The sequence below is a fragment of the Brassica oleracea genome, chromosome C4 (genome assembly GCF_000695525.1).
Source record: "Brassica oleracea var. oleracea cultivar TO1000 chromosome C4, BOL, whole genome shotgun sequence".
Lineage (NCBI taxonomy): Eukaryota > Viridiplantae > Streptophyta > Magnoliopsida > Brassicales > Brassicaceae > Brassica > Brassica oleracea.
In genome coordinates this window covers 1,816,457-1,830,669 of record NC_027751.1, presented here as the reverse complement: position 1 = coordinate 1,830,669, position 14,213 = coordinate 1,816,457, and the positions used below count along the sequence as shown (strand labels likewise).

The 14,213-nt window shown below is 35.9% G+C and overlaps 3 protein-coding genes across 5 annotated transcripts; 2 read left to right on the top strand and 1 right to left on the bottom strand.

Moving 5' to 3' along the window:
• Positions 1-3,886: 3,886 nt before the first annotated feature.
• Positions 3,887-7,379, top strand: LOC106342832 (pentatricopeptide repeat-containing protein At2g41720). The gene is made up of 10 exons (XM_013781871.1): positions 3,887-4,263; positions 4,448-4,620; positions 4,704-4,809; positions 4,879-5,991; positions 6,063-6,168; positions 6,242-6,446; positions 6,536-6,668; positions 6,765-6,869; positions 6,963-7,083; positions 7,184-7,379. The coding sequence occupies exons 1-10, from the start codon at positions 3,922-3,924 to the stop codon at positions 7,228-7,230; spliced, it is 2,451 nt and encodes an 816-aa protein (XP_013637325.1). The 5' UTR covers positions 3,887-3,921; the 3' UTR covers positions 7,231-7,379.
• Positions 7,380-7,811: 432 nt separating this feature from the next.
• LOC106336829 (AP2-like ethylene-responsive transcription factor At2g41710) lies at positions 7,812-10,486 on the top strand. Of its 2 annotated transcripts, none has more exons than XM_013775771.1 (9): positions 7,812-8,151; positions 8,393-8,475; positions 8,605-8,613; positions 8,693-8,781; positions 8,910-8,983; positions 9,065-9,115; positions 9,398-9,459; positions 9,535-10,124; positions 10,208-10,486. In XM_013775771.1, exons 1-9 carry the CDS (start codon positions 7,946-7,948, stop codon positions 10,262-10,264), a joined length of 1,221 nt encoding a protein of 406 aa, XP_013631225.1. In that variant the 5' UTR covers positions 7,812-7,945; the 3' UTR covers positions 10,265-10,486. The 2 variants fall into 2 exon arrangements, with proteins under 2 accessions (XP_013631225.1, XP_013631224.1); XM_013775770.1 differs by having other exon boundaries at positions 9,050-9,115.
• A 33-nt stretch (positions 10,487-10,519) lies between these two features.
• Positions 10,520-13,192, bottom strand: LOC106336828. Of its 2 annotated transcripts, none has more exons than XM_013775768.1 (7): positions 13,022-13,192; positions 12,092-12,457; positions 11,909-11,992; positions 11,588-11,686; positions 11,312-11,504; positions 10,815-11,248; positions 10,520-10,739 (listed from the first exon to the last, which is right to left on the bottom strand). In XM_013775768.1, exons 2-7 carry the CDS (start codon positions 12,407-12,409, stop codon positions 10,536-10,538), a joined length of 1,332 nt encoding a protein of 443 aa, XP_013631222.1. In that variant the 5' UTR covers positions 12,410-12,457; positions 13,022-13,192; the 3' UTR covers positions 10,520-10,535. The 2 variants fall into 2 exon arrangements, with proteins under 2 accessions (XP_013631222.1, XP_013631223.1); XM_013775769.1 differs by having other exon boundaries at positions 10,815-11,230.
• Positions 13,193-14,213: the final 1,021 nt, after the last annotated feature.

Here is a 14,213-nt window from a genome sequence, read left to right as displayed (position 1 = left end):
AGGCGCGTATGGCGTAAGTTAAGATAACAAGATCTTTGAGCGAAGTATTATGTATCTAGATAATGCTTATGCATGAGCTTTCCTTTTCACGTTTTCATTTTCTCTACTTTTGACTTTCACCACTTACTACTTAGTGGGTTCTATGTTTGAGTCAAACAAACTTCTTATTTCCTATTAAAAATATATTTAAGCTTCATGATCTGATTCCAAACCATGTGCCTAAATTGACCTCGATGAATACTCTAGAGTTCGAGAAATGGCTTTAGGCTTTATGATCCGACTCCAAACCATGTGCCTAAATTTGACCACTATCAATACACGTAGGGTTTGAATTACGTAAACCCATTTTTCATTTGTTTGAATTAGCAAAACGTGTTTATATATATATATATATTTATTTATTTATTTATTTACTGTGTACAATCTTGTTATCGATTGGAGTTTGTATATTATGTTTAATTAACCAATTTCTGCTTAGCATTTAGGTAGTAGATGTGTACATTCTTTCATGTATTCTGAATAAGGTGTCATTTTTATCAGGTCTCACCAATATGTTCACGTTTCATGAGAATTCAAACTATTTTCTGGTTAATATTAATGAAAACTCAACTGTAAGTATGGCAATTTGTTTTGGGGAAATAGAGCATTAGCAAAGCATCAAACAACGACAAGATTTCATATAGCCAAAAAGTCTATATGGCATAGAGCATTAGCATTAGGATTACGATTATGCTCTACATATTCCGATCAATATTTAGAGGTTGATTGTTTGTGGTTTTTAAAATGGTTTTTGGTTTTTGATTCTCTAAAAACTATTTTTGTATCAATCAAGATTTTTCTAAAGTAGATTCCCTAAAATTTAGGGAAACCAGATTTTAAGAAAACTAAGGGTATGAATGGTGACCGGGGAATGATGGGGAATAATGCATTCCCTAACGTTCCTATAAAAAATCACCATTCGCAAGGAATAATAATTCCTTCTCATTCCCTCTCGTTCCTGTTTTTGTAGAGAATTAAAGGATAAAATTATTCCTTGTTAAATTTGAGAAGGAACAACCATTCCTTTTCATTCCTGCTATTTTTTTCCCGTATATTCCTTTTCTGTTTGTTCCTCTTGTTTCCCGAATGGTCACCAGTCAGACCTTAACTCTTTCTACACAAAACTAAAATCTATATTTTTTTGGTTTTTCTTTACAAACTGTTGTTACTTTTTTTTTGTTAAAATATTTGTACATACATAAAGTAATATCTACAGAAATCACCAATTAAAAATACAGAGAAACTATTTAAATAAAAACAAATATCTATTCCTAAACAAAAAAAAGAAAATCATGGTTTTCAATGGTTTTCTTCAAAACTTGTCCAATGGATTTTCAGTTCTTCTTTTTTTTTTTTACTAAAAATATTACTATATTATGAATGAGTAAAAAAAATGATAAAATAAAGTATAGATGTACATATATAACATATATAAATTTATGTTTAAACATAGAATTAAATTTTTAAGTGTATGTTTAAACATAGAATTATATTATTTTGTTTTTGCTGTTTTTAATTTTTATATTTTATTATTTCCAGAATAAATATTTCACTTTAAGAATATTTTCGTTTTATTATTTTAAAAGCAAAAATCATTTACATAGAATATTTTCGTTTTATTATTTTAAAAGCAAAAACCAAAATCCAAAATCCAAAATCTAGAAACCAAACAAACAATAGCATTTAGAAAAACATTTACCAAACACTAATGTTCTCCAAATGCTCTCTGGCTAATACTCTCATATAAAGCTTTTAGAATAAAATTTGCATTTATAATTTATAAAATTAAGAAAAATATATAATTAATTCATTTATTTTATTTAATAATATCATAAAATTATTTTTATATCCAGAAATAAAATTTTGATTTCTAAATAAAATGTATGTTACAATTAAATTATATTTTAAATGTGAAATCTTATTTTTAAAAATAGATATTTTAATTGTAATTTTTTTTAAAAAAATAATATTTTTGATATACACATAATTGAAATTATTAAATAAAATAAATAAACTATATTTCTTTTAATTTTATATATTAATATATTTATATATATATTAAAAATATATTCATTAAAAATTAATATATTATATATTATATACTAATTCTTATAACAATTTTAATTAGCATATTCATACTACTCTACCAATCATTCTATTAAATAGTTTAACAAAAACATATAGTTTTTGCAGCATACTGCTTCTATAGCATACTGCTACTGCTTTATCTTTTGCTCTACCAATCAAGGCCTTAGTATATACACATCACTTTCTTAAACACAAACATTAAAATCTTAGGGAATTATAAGAATTTAAGTACGATAAAGTCATATCCCGCGCGTAGCGCGAACCGACCCTAGTACTATATATTTCATAACAAACAAAATATTCTAGACTAGTAAATTAAATAAACTCTAACTCCTTAATAAAGTTAAACCACAAACCCTGAAAACTAAAATCTATAAACCCTAACCTTAAAACGTTGGTTCCCCCCTAGTTAGCTTATAATATTATGAATTTTTAACGTTAAAACTCTTTGACTAAGTTTGTTTTGGATAAAAACCCCCTCAAACTAAGTATTTAACGAAAAAACCTCAAACTAACTTTATTTAATGATTAAACCCTACCAGGTCATAATTACCATTACTATCGGTAAATCTTTAGTTTAGGGGTTTCTACATTAAGGGTCGGACTGGTTCAAACGTAGCGGTTGCGGTTGTTTGCGGATGCGGGTAGTTGCGGTTTCTAGCGGTTTTAAGAAATCTGTACGACTGGTTATGCGGTTAGAAATTGGTGTGTTTGCGGGATGCTTATGACTGGTTAACTACCAAATCAAAATTTTATAATATTATCTAAAAATTAGTAACTTAAATTTTAAAATTAACACTTTTATTTTTTTTGTAAATATATGAGTTTGATGTGTTTTTAACATCAATATTATATATGTATAAATTAAAAATGAAAAAATCCATAAAATATAACAAAAAATTATCTAAAGATTTATTATTACATTTTTATTAGATAAGATATAATTTCTATTATTTTTTTTTTGTCTTTTACACTTTTAACCTTTTAGTAATTTTATTACAGGTAAATCTTTATTACATTTTTATTAGATAAGATATAATTTTTAGTATATTTTCTTGTTTTTTATATTTTTAACCTTTTAGTAATTTTATTACAGGTAAATCTTTATTACATTTTTATTAGATAAGATAAATTTCTATTATTTTTTTTTTGTTTTTTACACTTTTAACCTTTTAGTAATTTTATTACAGGTAAATCTTTAGATAATTTTTTATTATATTTTCTGGATTTTTACATTTTAATTTATACATATATGATGTTGATGTTAAAAACATATCAAACTCATATATTTATAACAAAAAAGTGCTAATTTTAAAATTTTAAGTTACTAATTTTAAGATAATAGTATAAAATTTTGAATTTTTTGATTTTTTGGATTTTTAATGGTAAAACCATTCAATTACGCTTACTTAACGTAGAAACTCATAAACTAAAGATTTACCGGTAGTAATGGTAACTATGACATGTTAGGGTTTAATTCACTAAATAAAGTTAGTTTGAGAGGTTTTCCGTTAAATACATAGTTCATGGGTTTTTACTCAAAACAAAAAAGAGTTTTAACGTTAAAAATCCTATTATTATTTATTAATCTTTTATTGGTCATCTTTCCATGGTGTTTAACTTCTGATAATACGGAAAATATAACTACAAAATGGGCCGAAAAATCATAACTTGACTTTAATATATTATTAAACGGGCCGGAAAATATCGGAACTGGGCTGTAATATATAGCCTCGAGTAAATGATGCGATCACTCTATCCACCGGTGAACCTCCCTTCCCCGCGTCTCCTCCAATGGCAACCGTTACTCACCTCGTCAGTCCGCCGGAATCTTCCCGCGCCTATCGTCCTCGAGCTGCAGCGAAGACCTCCGACGCACTCCGGGAGAAGAAATCCGTGTACGTGAACTACGACAGAGGGGAGCACGAGGTCTCTGTCCGTGTCACCGGGTTCAGGAAAGCGGATATCGCGAGACGGTACCGGGTCCGGGTTGAGAACGACCGGTTTCAGAAGGATTGGAGTGTCTCGGAGGTTGCGGATCGGCTGATTGCTCTCAATCGTTGGGAAGAAGTCGATGGCGTTCTCAATTCCTGGGTTGGCCGGTTCGCTAGAAAGAATTTTCCAATTCTTATCGGTGTATGTTCTCTTGAAGCCGATGCTCAAAAAAAAAAAAAAAAAATTAGTGAACTTATAGTTAATTGGTTTTAAGTTGGAACCTTTATGATAAACTAGAATTTAACTGAAACTCTTTTTTTGAATTTAATGGTTGATGAAGTTTTGAAATTAATTTAGTTAGGAGTTTGATTTTTGAAACTTGCAGGAGCTCGGTAGAAGAGGATGCATCGATCTTTGTGTGAATGTTTTCAACTGGATGAAGAATCAGAAGAACTACTGTGCGAGGAATGATATCTACAATACGATGATCAGGCTCCACGCTAGGTGTAACAGGGTTGACCAGGCTCGTGGCCTCTTCTTCGAAATGCAAAAATGGAGGTAATGTGTTTCAAAACAAATGTCTCTCTTTTCCATGGAAAAAATTCATTGGATTAAAAAACGTTTCCGGTATGGTTTTGTAGCTGTAAACCGGATGCTGAAACGTACAACGCTCTTATCAATGCTCATGGTCGAGCTGGTCAGTGGCGCTGGGCTATGAATCTTATGGATGACATGTTACGTGCAGCTGTATGTAACTTTTCTTTACTCCTTTTGCTTAATACACGGTGTTGTTGACCCTTTCTTTGGTCTTTGCAGATTGCTCCTAGTCGTACAACCTACAATAATCTCATCAACGCTTGCGGGTCTAGCGGAAACTGGAGAGAGGCGTTGGAAGTATGCAAGAAAATGACAGATAATGGAGTCGGACCAGATCTAGTGACTCACAACATCGTCTTGTCTGCATACAAGAGCGGTCGTCAGTTTTCGAAAGCCTTATCTTACTTTGAGCTCATGAAGGGAGCAAAAGTTCGTCCAGACACCACCACTTTCAACATCGTCATCTACTGCCTGTCGAAGCTTGGTCAAACCAGCCAAGCCTTAGATGTTTTCAACTCCATGAGGGAGAAGAAGAGAGCCGAGTGCCGTCCCGATGTGGTGACGTTCACCAGCGTCATGCATTTGTATTCCGTCAGGGGAGAGGTTGAAAGCTGTAGAGCCGTGTTCGAGGCCATGGTTGCAGAAGGTCTGAAGCCTAATATTGTTTCTTACAACGCGTTGATGGGTGCCTACGCTGTCCATGGGATGAGCGAGAACGCTCTCTCGGTGTTTCAAGAAATTAAACGGAACGGTATGGTCCCTGACGTTGTCTCCTACACGTGCTTGCTCAACTCTTATGGAAGATCAGGTCAGCCTGGGAAGGCGAGGGAGGTGTTTCTCATGATGAGGAAGGAGAGGAGGAAGCCTAACGTTGTTACTTACAACGCGCTGATCGATGCTTATGGTTCTAACGGACTTTTACCTGAAGCCGTGGGAGTCTTCAGACAGATGGAGCAAGACGGAGTTAAGCCGAATGTTGTGTCCGTAAGCACTCTTTTGGCTGCTTGTAGCAGGTCCGGGAAAAAAGTGAACGTTGAGACTGTGCTCTCCGCGGCGGAGACGAGAGGTATCAAGCTCAATACCGCAGCGTATAACTCGGCGATCGGAAGCTTTATAAACGGTGCTGAGCTTGAGAAGGCTGTTGCGTTGTATCGGACTATGAGTAGAAAGAAAGTCAAAGCTGATTCGGTTACTTTCACTGTCCTTATAAGCGGTTCGTGTAGGATGTCGAAGTACCCTGAAGCAGTTAGTTACTTGAAAGATATGGAAGAGCTCGGTGTTCCGATGACGAAGGAGGTGTACTCTTCTGTTCTGTGTGCTTACAGCAAACAGGCAAGTGTTTTTAGAGTTTGAGAGCCCTTATGAAGGTTTGATTGTTAATAACTTGTGATGATTATCTGCAGGGTCAAGTTACAGAAGCAGAGTCTATATTCAAACAGATGAAGAAGGATGGGTGCAAACCTGATGTGATTGCTTACACTTCAATGCTCCATGCTTACAACGCTTCAGGTATACATACACATGAGTGCAAGATTCTTTTCAATTGATCTGAATACTCATAGACTGCTTTTATGTCCCCTAGAAAAGTGGGAGAAGGCTTGTGAGCTCTTTCTGGAGATGGAAGAAAATGGAGTAGAACCAGACTCTATTGCTTGTTCCGCTTTGATGAGAGCTTTCAACAAGGGAGGTCAACCGTCAAATGTCTTCATCCTGATGGATTTGATGCGGGAAAAGGAAGTCCCCTTCACTGGAGCTGTTTTCTTTGAGATCTTTTCGGCTTGTAACACGTATAGTATCACTCGTACATTACAATCATAAACCGTCTTTTTACATTCTACTTATCATTGTTCTCTTCTTCTTCTGTTAATGGTTGCAGCTTGCAGGAATGGAAAAGAGCGATAGACCTCATTCAGATGATGGAACCGTACTTGCCATCACTCTCTATAGGCTTAACTAATCAGATGCTGCATCTTTTTGGGAAGAGTGGCAAAGTGGAAGCTATGATGAAGGTGCAAATAAATTTTTGGTTTATATGCTAATTAGACTAAGCACATACCCTCGTTACAGAAGAGTTTTTTTAACCAAACTATTTGAACATGTTGCAGCTGTTCTATAAGCTAATAGCATCTGGCGTTGGAATCAACCTCGAGACTTATTCAGTACTGTTGGAACATCTTTTAGCCGTTGGAAACTGGAGAAAATACATTGAGGTAATAACTTCTTTTTTTATAAATTTATTTTCCATGAATATGTTTATGATATCATGTAGCAAATTCGTATATTGTGGAATGAGTTGCTTGTAGGTTTTGGAATGGATGAGTGATGGTGGTATTCAACCTTCGACCCAAATGTACCGTGACATCATTTCATTTGGTGAAAGAAGTGCAGGGATCGAGTTCGAGCCTCTAATACGCCAAAAATTGGGTGAGATGAATATGAACTGAATATTAAGTTAACATATAGTTTGGTGTGGCTAACGTTAGAATCACATTTCATTTTATTTTTTTGTTGGTAATCGCTAAAGCATCACTGAGAAACAAAGGAGGTGGTGATTTGAGTAAAGCTCATTAATACAAAGACACATTGTAACTTTGTAAGTTCCCAATTGTATAGATTATGATCTTTGTAAACTCGTGTAGTCTTCTTTCTGTCCATTAAAATCAAGATCATTTGAAAATTTGAAATTTAATTTATATAATGGAGAGATTCGATGTGTAAGACATTACAACGGTATGAAGAATCAAATATGATAGAAAAAACAATAGAGCGGATTTGAATATTCAGCAAACTATAAGCTAAGTTGATAATAAACCCAAGAAAAACAACAAACAACAAGATAGTGGAGATGAGTGCAACATTACAGAGAATATTCCATGAACGAGGCTAGTGTTGGGGGAAACACCCCCACATTAAAATGTCAGCCACCTTCATGTACACGTGTACATCATTAATACACGTCAGCTTCGAATACAAACCTATAGTGCGAAATGACGAAAACAACCTCGTCTGCCGTTCATAGCCGTTGCAGTTGTTTATCTTTCTCCATCGTCAAAAAGGCTAATAGAACCAGGACGTAATGGTAAATGTGATGTCCGTAATTTTTATTTTATTATTATTTTTGCCGTTGTTATTAAAAAACATTGTATTCGGTGAAAAAGAAGAGTAATAGTCAAAGTTTCTATCTTTCTTCTCTCTCTCTCTTTGCTGCTTCTACTGTATCGGTCGAGCTCGGTTTTTGCTTGTCTTCTCTTTCATAGGGTTTGTGGTTGTGTGATAGTGGCGTCTGATGGCGTCGTCGGATCAGGGGCCAAAGACAGAGGCGGGAGGAGGTGGAGAGAGCTCGGAGACTGTGGCGGCGAGTGATGAGATGTTGCTGTATAGAGGGTTTAAGAAGGCGAAGAAGGAGAGAGGCTGTACAGCTAAAGAGCGTATCAGTAAAATGCCGCCCTGCACAGCTGGCAAAAGGAGCTCCATTTACCGTGGAGTCACCAGGTACTTTTTGCTAATTTGCCTTCAAATCTTGAATTGGAGGTTTAGGAGTGATTTTGAATTTGGTATAGTTTAGTATTGAATCTTAGGAGATTTAGGTGGAGAGTGTAATGGTTGATTTAATTAATTCATATATTACCAGATGTTAGTTGTGGATCATGTCTGAATGAGTCAAGAGCTGTCTTTACGGTTTTTAATAATTATAGCAATAGGAGGTATGCTGATGTGTCTTAATTGAGAACAGGCATAGATGGACAGGTCGTTATGAAGCTCACCTTTGGGATAAGACTACTTGGAACCAAAACCAGAACAAGAAGGGCAAACAAGGTATTACCTTTTCTTTCTCCATTCATCATTCAGCATTATGTTTTCTCTTATTTGGAGTATAAAAGCTCATCTATTTCTTTGTGTGTTCCTTCAATGCTATCATGGTTGATGCAAATTCCACCACACCAGTTTATCTAGGTAAAGCTAAAATCTTTGGAGGTTTTCATTATGTTATCAGATTATGTTAAAAAAACCACTACTTTTGTTTACTTGGCAGGAGCATATGATGATGAAGAGGCCGCTGCTAGAGCTTACGACCTTGCTGCATTGAAATATTGGGGACCTGGTACACTTATCAATTTTCCGGTGAGAGATTACGATGCTAGTTTTCTTATAATATTTGAGATTTTAGCTTTTCATCCATAAGATTTGAGGTTTACAGGTGTTTAAGGCCACCCTTCCCAATTTTCGTTTTATCTTTTATATCCATGTAGGTGACGGATTACAGCAGGGATTTAGAAGAAATGCAAAACCTCTCAAGAGAAGAGTACCTTGCATCTCTGCGCAGGTGCTTATGTATTTACAAGTATAATATTTCTCTCTAGAGGAACCATTTATTACTGATACATTTCAGATATCCCTTTGGCAGAAAAAGCAGCGGTTTTTCTAGAGGAATAGCTAAATATCGTGGACTTCAAAGGTATAACAATTGAATCAAGAGTGTGATTATTCTGTGCATTTTCATAGTGCTTGTTAGGAAAAATATTTAGTGACACATTATGGATCATCACAGTTTGGTTGATAGACACACTGTTGACTATGCCTTTCTAATTTATCAAGAAGTGTTTAGATGCTATTCTTACATAGCTATCTTCAGAGTTGTTGGACCTGCTTGTGTATTGGCTGTAACCTTCTTTAGTTTTTGTTGTACCTGATATGCATCTCTGCTGTGTTTTTTTCCAACTATTCTGCATTTCTCCAGCCGATGGGATGCATCAGCTAGTCGTATGCCTGGACCTGACTACTTCAGCAACGTGCATTACGGTAATTTTAGTACCAATGATTGACCAATCTATGAAGCTGCACTGGACCATGTTAAATTTTATTATTGAATAACAGGTGATGAACGAGGAACAGAAGGTGACTTTCTAGGAAACTTCTGTCTGGAAAGAAAGATCGATCTAACGGGATACATAAAATGGTGGGGTGTCAACAAACCCCGCCAACCAGAATCTTCGTCATCAAAAGCATCAGAGGATGCAAAGATAGAAGACGCCGGTACCGAGCTTAAGACACTGGAACACACATCCCATGCAACAGAGCCATTTAAAGCGCCAAACCTCGGCGTCCTTCAGAGAAAAGAAAAACAAATATCATCTTCTGCTTTAAGCATCTTGTCTGCCTCACCTGCTTACAAGAGCCTTGAGGAGAAAGTGCTGAAGATCCAAGAAAGCAGCAGCAGCGTTAGAGAGAACGACGAGAATGTGAATCGTAACATCATCAATATGGAGAAGAGTCATGGCAAGGAGATAGAGAAACCGGCCGTGAGTCTTGGTAGTGGTAGTGCTTTTTCTCTTCAGAAAAGCATGTACCCACTTACCTCTCTCTTAACTTCTCCGTTGCTAACCAACTACAATACTTTGGATCCTCTCGGAGACCCTATTCTCTGGACACAGTTTCTTCCTCCAGGGTCTTCTCATACTTCAGAGGTTCGTAGTCATATGTCTCTCTTCATATCGTTATTTTAACAGATGCTCCTTTAGCCATGTTGTTGCCTTTCTTCCTTCTGTAGGTGACAAAGACAGAGACAAGCTGCTCCACATACAGCTGCCTCCCTCAAGAGAAGTGAGCCGTTCCCTTTATAGTCTTTCTGTTTGTCTGATTCTCTCTAGTCGTGAGATGAATTTGTCGACTTGACATATCTTTTTTTATCTCTCTTATGGGAGTAGTGTGGCTAATAGTCTGAAGCATGAGTGTACAGGTTTTGTGTGTGTTTTCTAGTGTGGAATATATAGAATCATTATATTTTTATTTTAAAAAAGTTATCAATATAGATAAAAGTTTGCTCTTACAAAACTTGACAACTCTTGGGACAAAACTCATCTAGTAGTGAATCCCACTTACCCAACTGGGGCTGAGTATATAATAGTTCCCATGGCAAAAGAAACTGCAATGGTGAAAAACGCATAAGCATAGGCTCTCCATGGATAATCACTTTCTCTCATCGCATTGAACTCAGCCATGAAGGTGGAAACTGTGCTCAGACATCCCAACAGACCAAACTGTACTCCAGAAGCAACTGTGTTACATGTTGGCGTGTCCACCTGTTTCCCAAAATAGATACAGAGAATGTTATCTTGTGTGGTAGAAAGAGAGAGGGGGAGACAAAGAGTATATACCGATTTCTTTAAAGTGGCCAAAGCTGCCATGACAGAAGCTGCAGCTACATTAGCAATGAGGGTGCCAAGCGGAACCCACCTCAAGTACTGTCCATTTTTTCCAAGTCCACGTCCGTTGAGTCGGGCTAGGAACCATCTGATCCAGACACCAGTGGCTGCAACTAAGCAACCTAACCATAGCTGAGCCTTGCTTGTTCCTTTGTCAAACTCTTTTACAAGCTCAGTGGCACTCACAATGAGAAAAGCCATAAGCAATGTAAGCATTAAGATCATAGACATAATATTCCTCTTATAGGTGTTAGCCTTGAGACAAGATTGTTTTTTCTCCTCAGAAGAAGCTCTTCTGCGAAGAAGCCATCTGAAACCTTTGGCTGTTTCTACCCCAAGAATGATAGAGTATGCTGAAAGAAACAATCCTGCAACAGAAACTGATGCTGTAAGGGCGTAAGGTTGATTCAAAATTAGGAGGTGAATCAGAGATGTTATGTTTTTTTTACCAAAGAGGAAGCCAAGCACAGCGTATAACCATTGGCCATCAGCACTAAGATCCAGCATCTTTTGGTTCCAACCGCTGAATGTTGTTAGGCTTCCCAAGTAGCCAGTGGATAATCCAATCGCTAGAAACTCAGAAACTCTCGTTATATCTGCTTTGAATACGACTCCAAACCAACCCATCAAGAATGATCCTACCTATAAGGAACCATGCACAGGTAAGAAACAGGTCTATAGAAAAGGTAGGGTGTTCTTCAAGATGAGTGCATCATGGCTTTTACCATGTTGGCAGGAAGATCAAGGAACAAGATGCTCCCATCGCTGGTTACTTGAGCAACATTTGGTCCAAACAGTTTCTGCAGCATATATCTCGTAACAGCCTGTTCATTTGTAGAAAATGAGTAAAACCGAAACATAACACCAGGGCCGGTCATTGGCCATTGAAAAAATTATATCTAAATAGGTCTCTAAATTTATAAAAAAATATATATATATCGAAAGCCTTACTAAATGGTCTACAGCCTCTAAAATTTATGGGCCGGCCCTGCATAACACGAACCTGAGAGCTGGAAAGAATCATGAGTAAAGCCTTGGAAACTTACCCCAAGAATCCCAAAAACAGCCAAATGAGCTAGGCAAGATATGTATTCCAAAGACTTTGGTAACACAGGCTCTTCCACCTTTGCCTATACAAACCACAAGCTATATCATAAATCAAAGCAATACTAAGTTACTAACAGTTTTAATGTGACTATAAAAGAAGTTAGAGAAGGTCTGGTCTCTACCGAGTTGTTTGCCTCAGGTGACAAGAGGAACTCGGTTGGTAAAGGAGATTTTGTTATGTCCACAGGGAAAGGTTTGGTTACAGAAGCAGTGTTCAAAGCTGGATGGTGGTCAAGTAATACATTTTGATGTGAATGCCTTCTCTGAAGTGTGCGATCACCAGTATCTCCAGCCTTTGAGACACTATCACTACCGGCATCATTGTTAAACGTGAGAGGCAAGCTACGTGATACCGGTAAAAAAGTGCCTGCACTGGCCTGCCCACTAAAAGAAGACATGGTTGAAAATATTGGTTCTTCATGGCTTTTAATGGAATCCATCTAGAATCTCTTGATATCTCTAGGGACCTCGTTGACCAGGATTGTAACCTGCACACACGTTGAGCCATGGTCACACATGATAGTCACATAACTTCATGATGAGATTATGATACCAGTTTAGTTCTTTCTACGTAAATCAAGAAGAAAACTTAGTTGCTCAAGAACAGGTTTCCAGATATGTCCTCCACTATCAGGACAAAATTAAATAAGACAAAACATAACTTTAATCTCAAAAACAAGTGATAACAGTAACTACTTTGCATTATAGACTAAACAAACTGGAAAAGCTAAAATTGAAAAAAAAACTAGACAAACATAAATAATAGTAATCACTTGTCTAAAGCTAAAACTTTAAAAAGAACCAACTAGGAAGACTAAGACTTTTGGATCATTTTAGTAAATGTTTATTGGATTTCCAAATTCCATTGATAAAATTTGGATAATTAATTTAACATGCGCTCATCAATCGTTATAAGATGTACGGTCCTAAGCTCAGAATCTACAGGTAGCAAATACTTTTGATATAGGTGAGGGGACAAAATGGGGTTTGGTAATAGCTCTTTGTACGAGTGAGTGAGTGTGGGCATTTAAAATCAAATGCAGCAGAGTTACCTATTGGTGATTTCAATGTAACTCGCCGTGAAGAATGTGATCGCAGAAGTCGCCGGCGAGCTAAGAATCTGATCTCTGAGTATGAGAGGAGAAAATGAAAAACTTTATGTGACCACCATAAATGTGGAAGTCTGTTTGTTTATATAAAGAAGATGAACGAGAACAACACACGCCGTGTATCCTGCTTCATCCGAAACCCTCGATGTTTATAATAGAAAAAAAAAACTAATTGGTTGTTTTGTTTTTCAAAATGTAATGCTAAATATATATTTTCTTTGGTAAATATTCAATGATTGTATGATATCTAACCTTGCCTAGACAATAGTTATATAAACACACCCAGCCCGAATCACACCTCCTTGGTGGTGAGTCAACGTCAAGTACTCGTAATTAATTACATAAAAACGAATTTGTCTTCTTAACACAACAGTATTAATCCCTCCCTTCATTTTTTTCCTTGGCTTTTCATTGACTGCATGAGTCTCTACTTTCTTATTAGAACACGACATTACTGATCAATCTTTTTTTTATAAAGTAAAACTAGATTCTGATCCGTCCTTATATTTTATGTTTTACATGTTTTTAGAAATTTGATTTTTATATTTGTGTTTTTAGTCATATTTATTAGTTTTTTGTATAATATTTCTCTTAAATGATTAATAAGATATTTTAATAATTATATTAATATAGTTGGTCATGTTCATGTTTTAATAGAATAAAATTGATCCAATGTTATTTGCTGTAACTTAATTTGCAGGCATGTTGTGCAGGTACGTTTTCGGAGAACTTTCTGATATTTTGAGAGAATGACTGCATTACTGGGGGAAAATGCATTAACGTGAATACTATGGCAGAGTATATTCTTGGAGTTTGTTTAAATGAGAAATGCTTAGCTTAAATTTTAAAGATAAAAAAATGAAATATAGTGGATACTACGGTGAAATCCTAATGAGGTTAATGACCTTGCAATTCTAAAAAACGTAAACCTATACTAAACCTTATGCATGCATGATGCACCAAGTAGAGTTAAGAGGGTTAAAACTCCCAAAGTTGCTCTCATAAAAGGCTGAAGAAGAGAGTTAGTGTGGCAAAATTCTCAAAAATGGTTTCATCCGTCATCACTAGGCGAGTTGCTTCAATGCGCTTTTGATCTATATTGGACTTGTACCATGCGCTTTTCAAAATGTTCAAC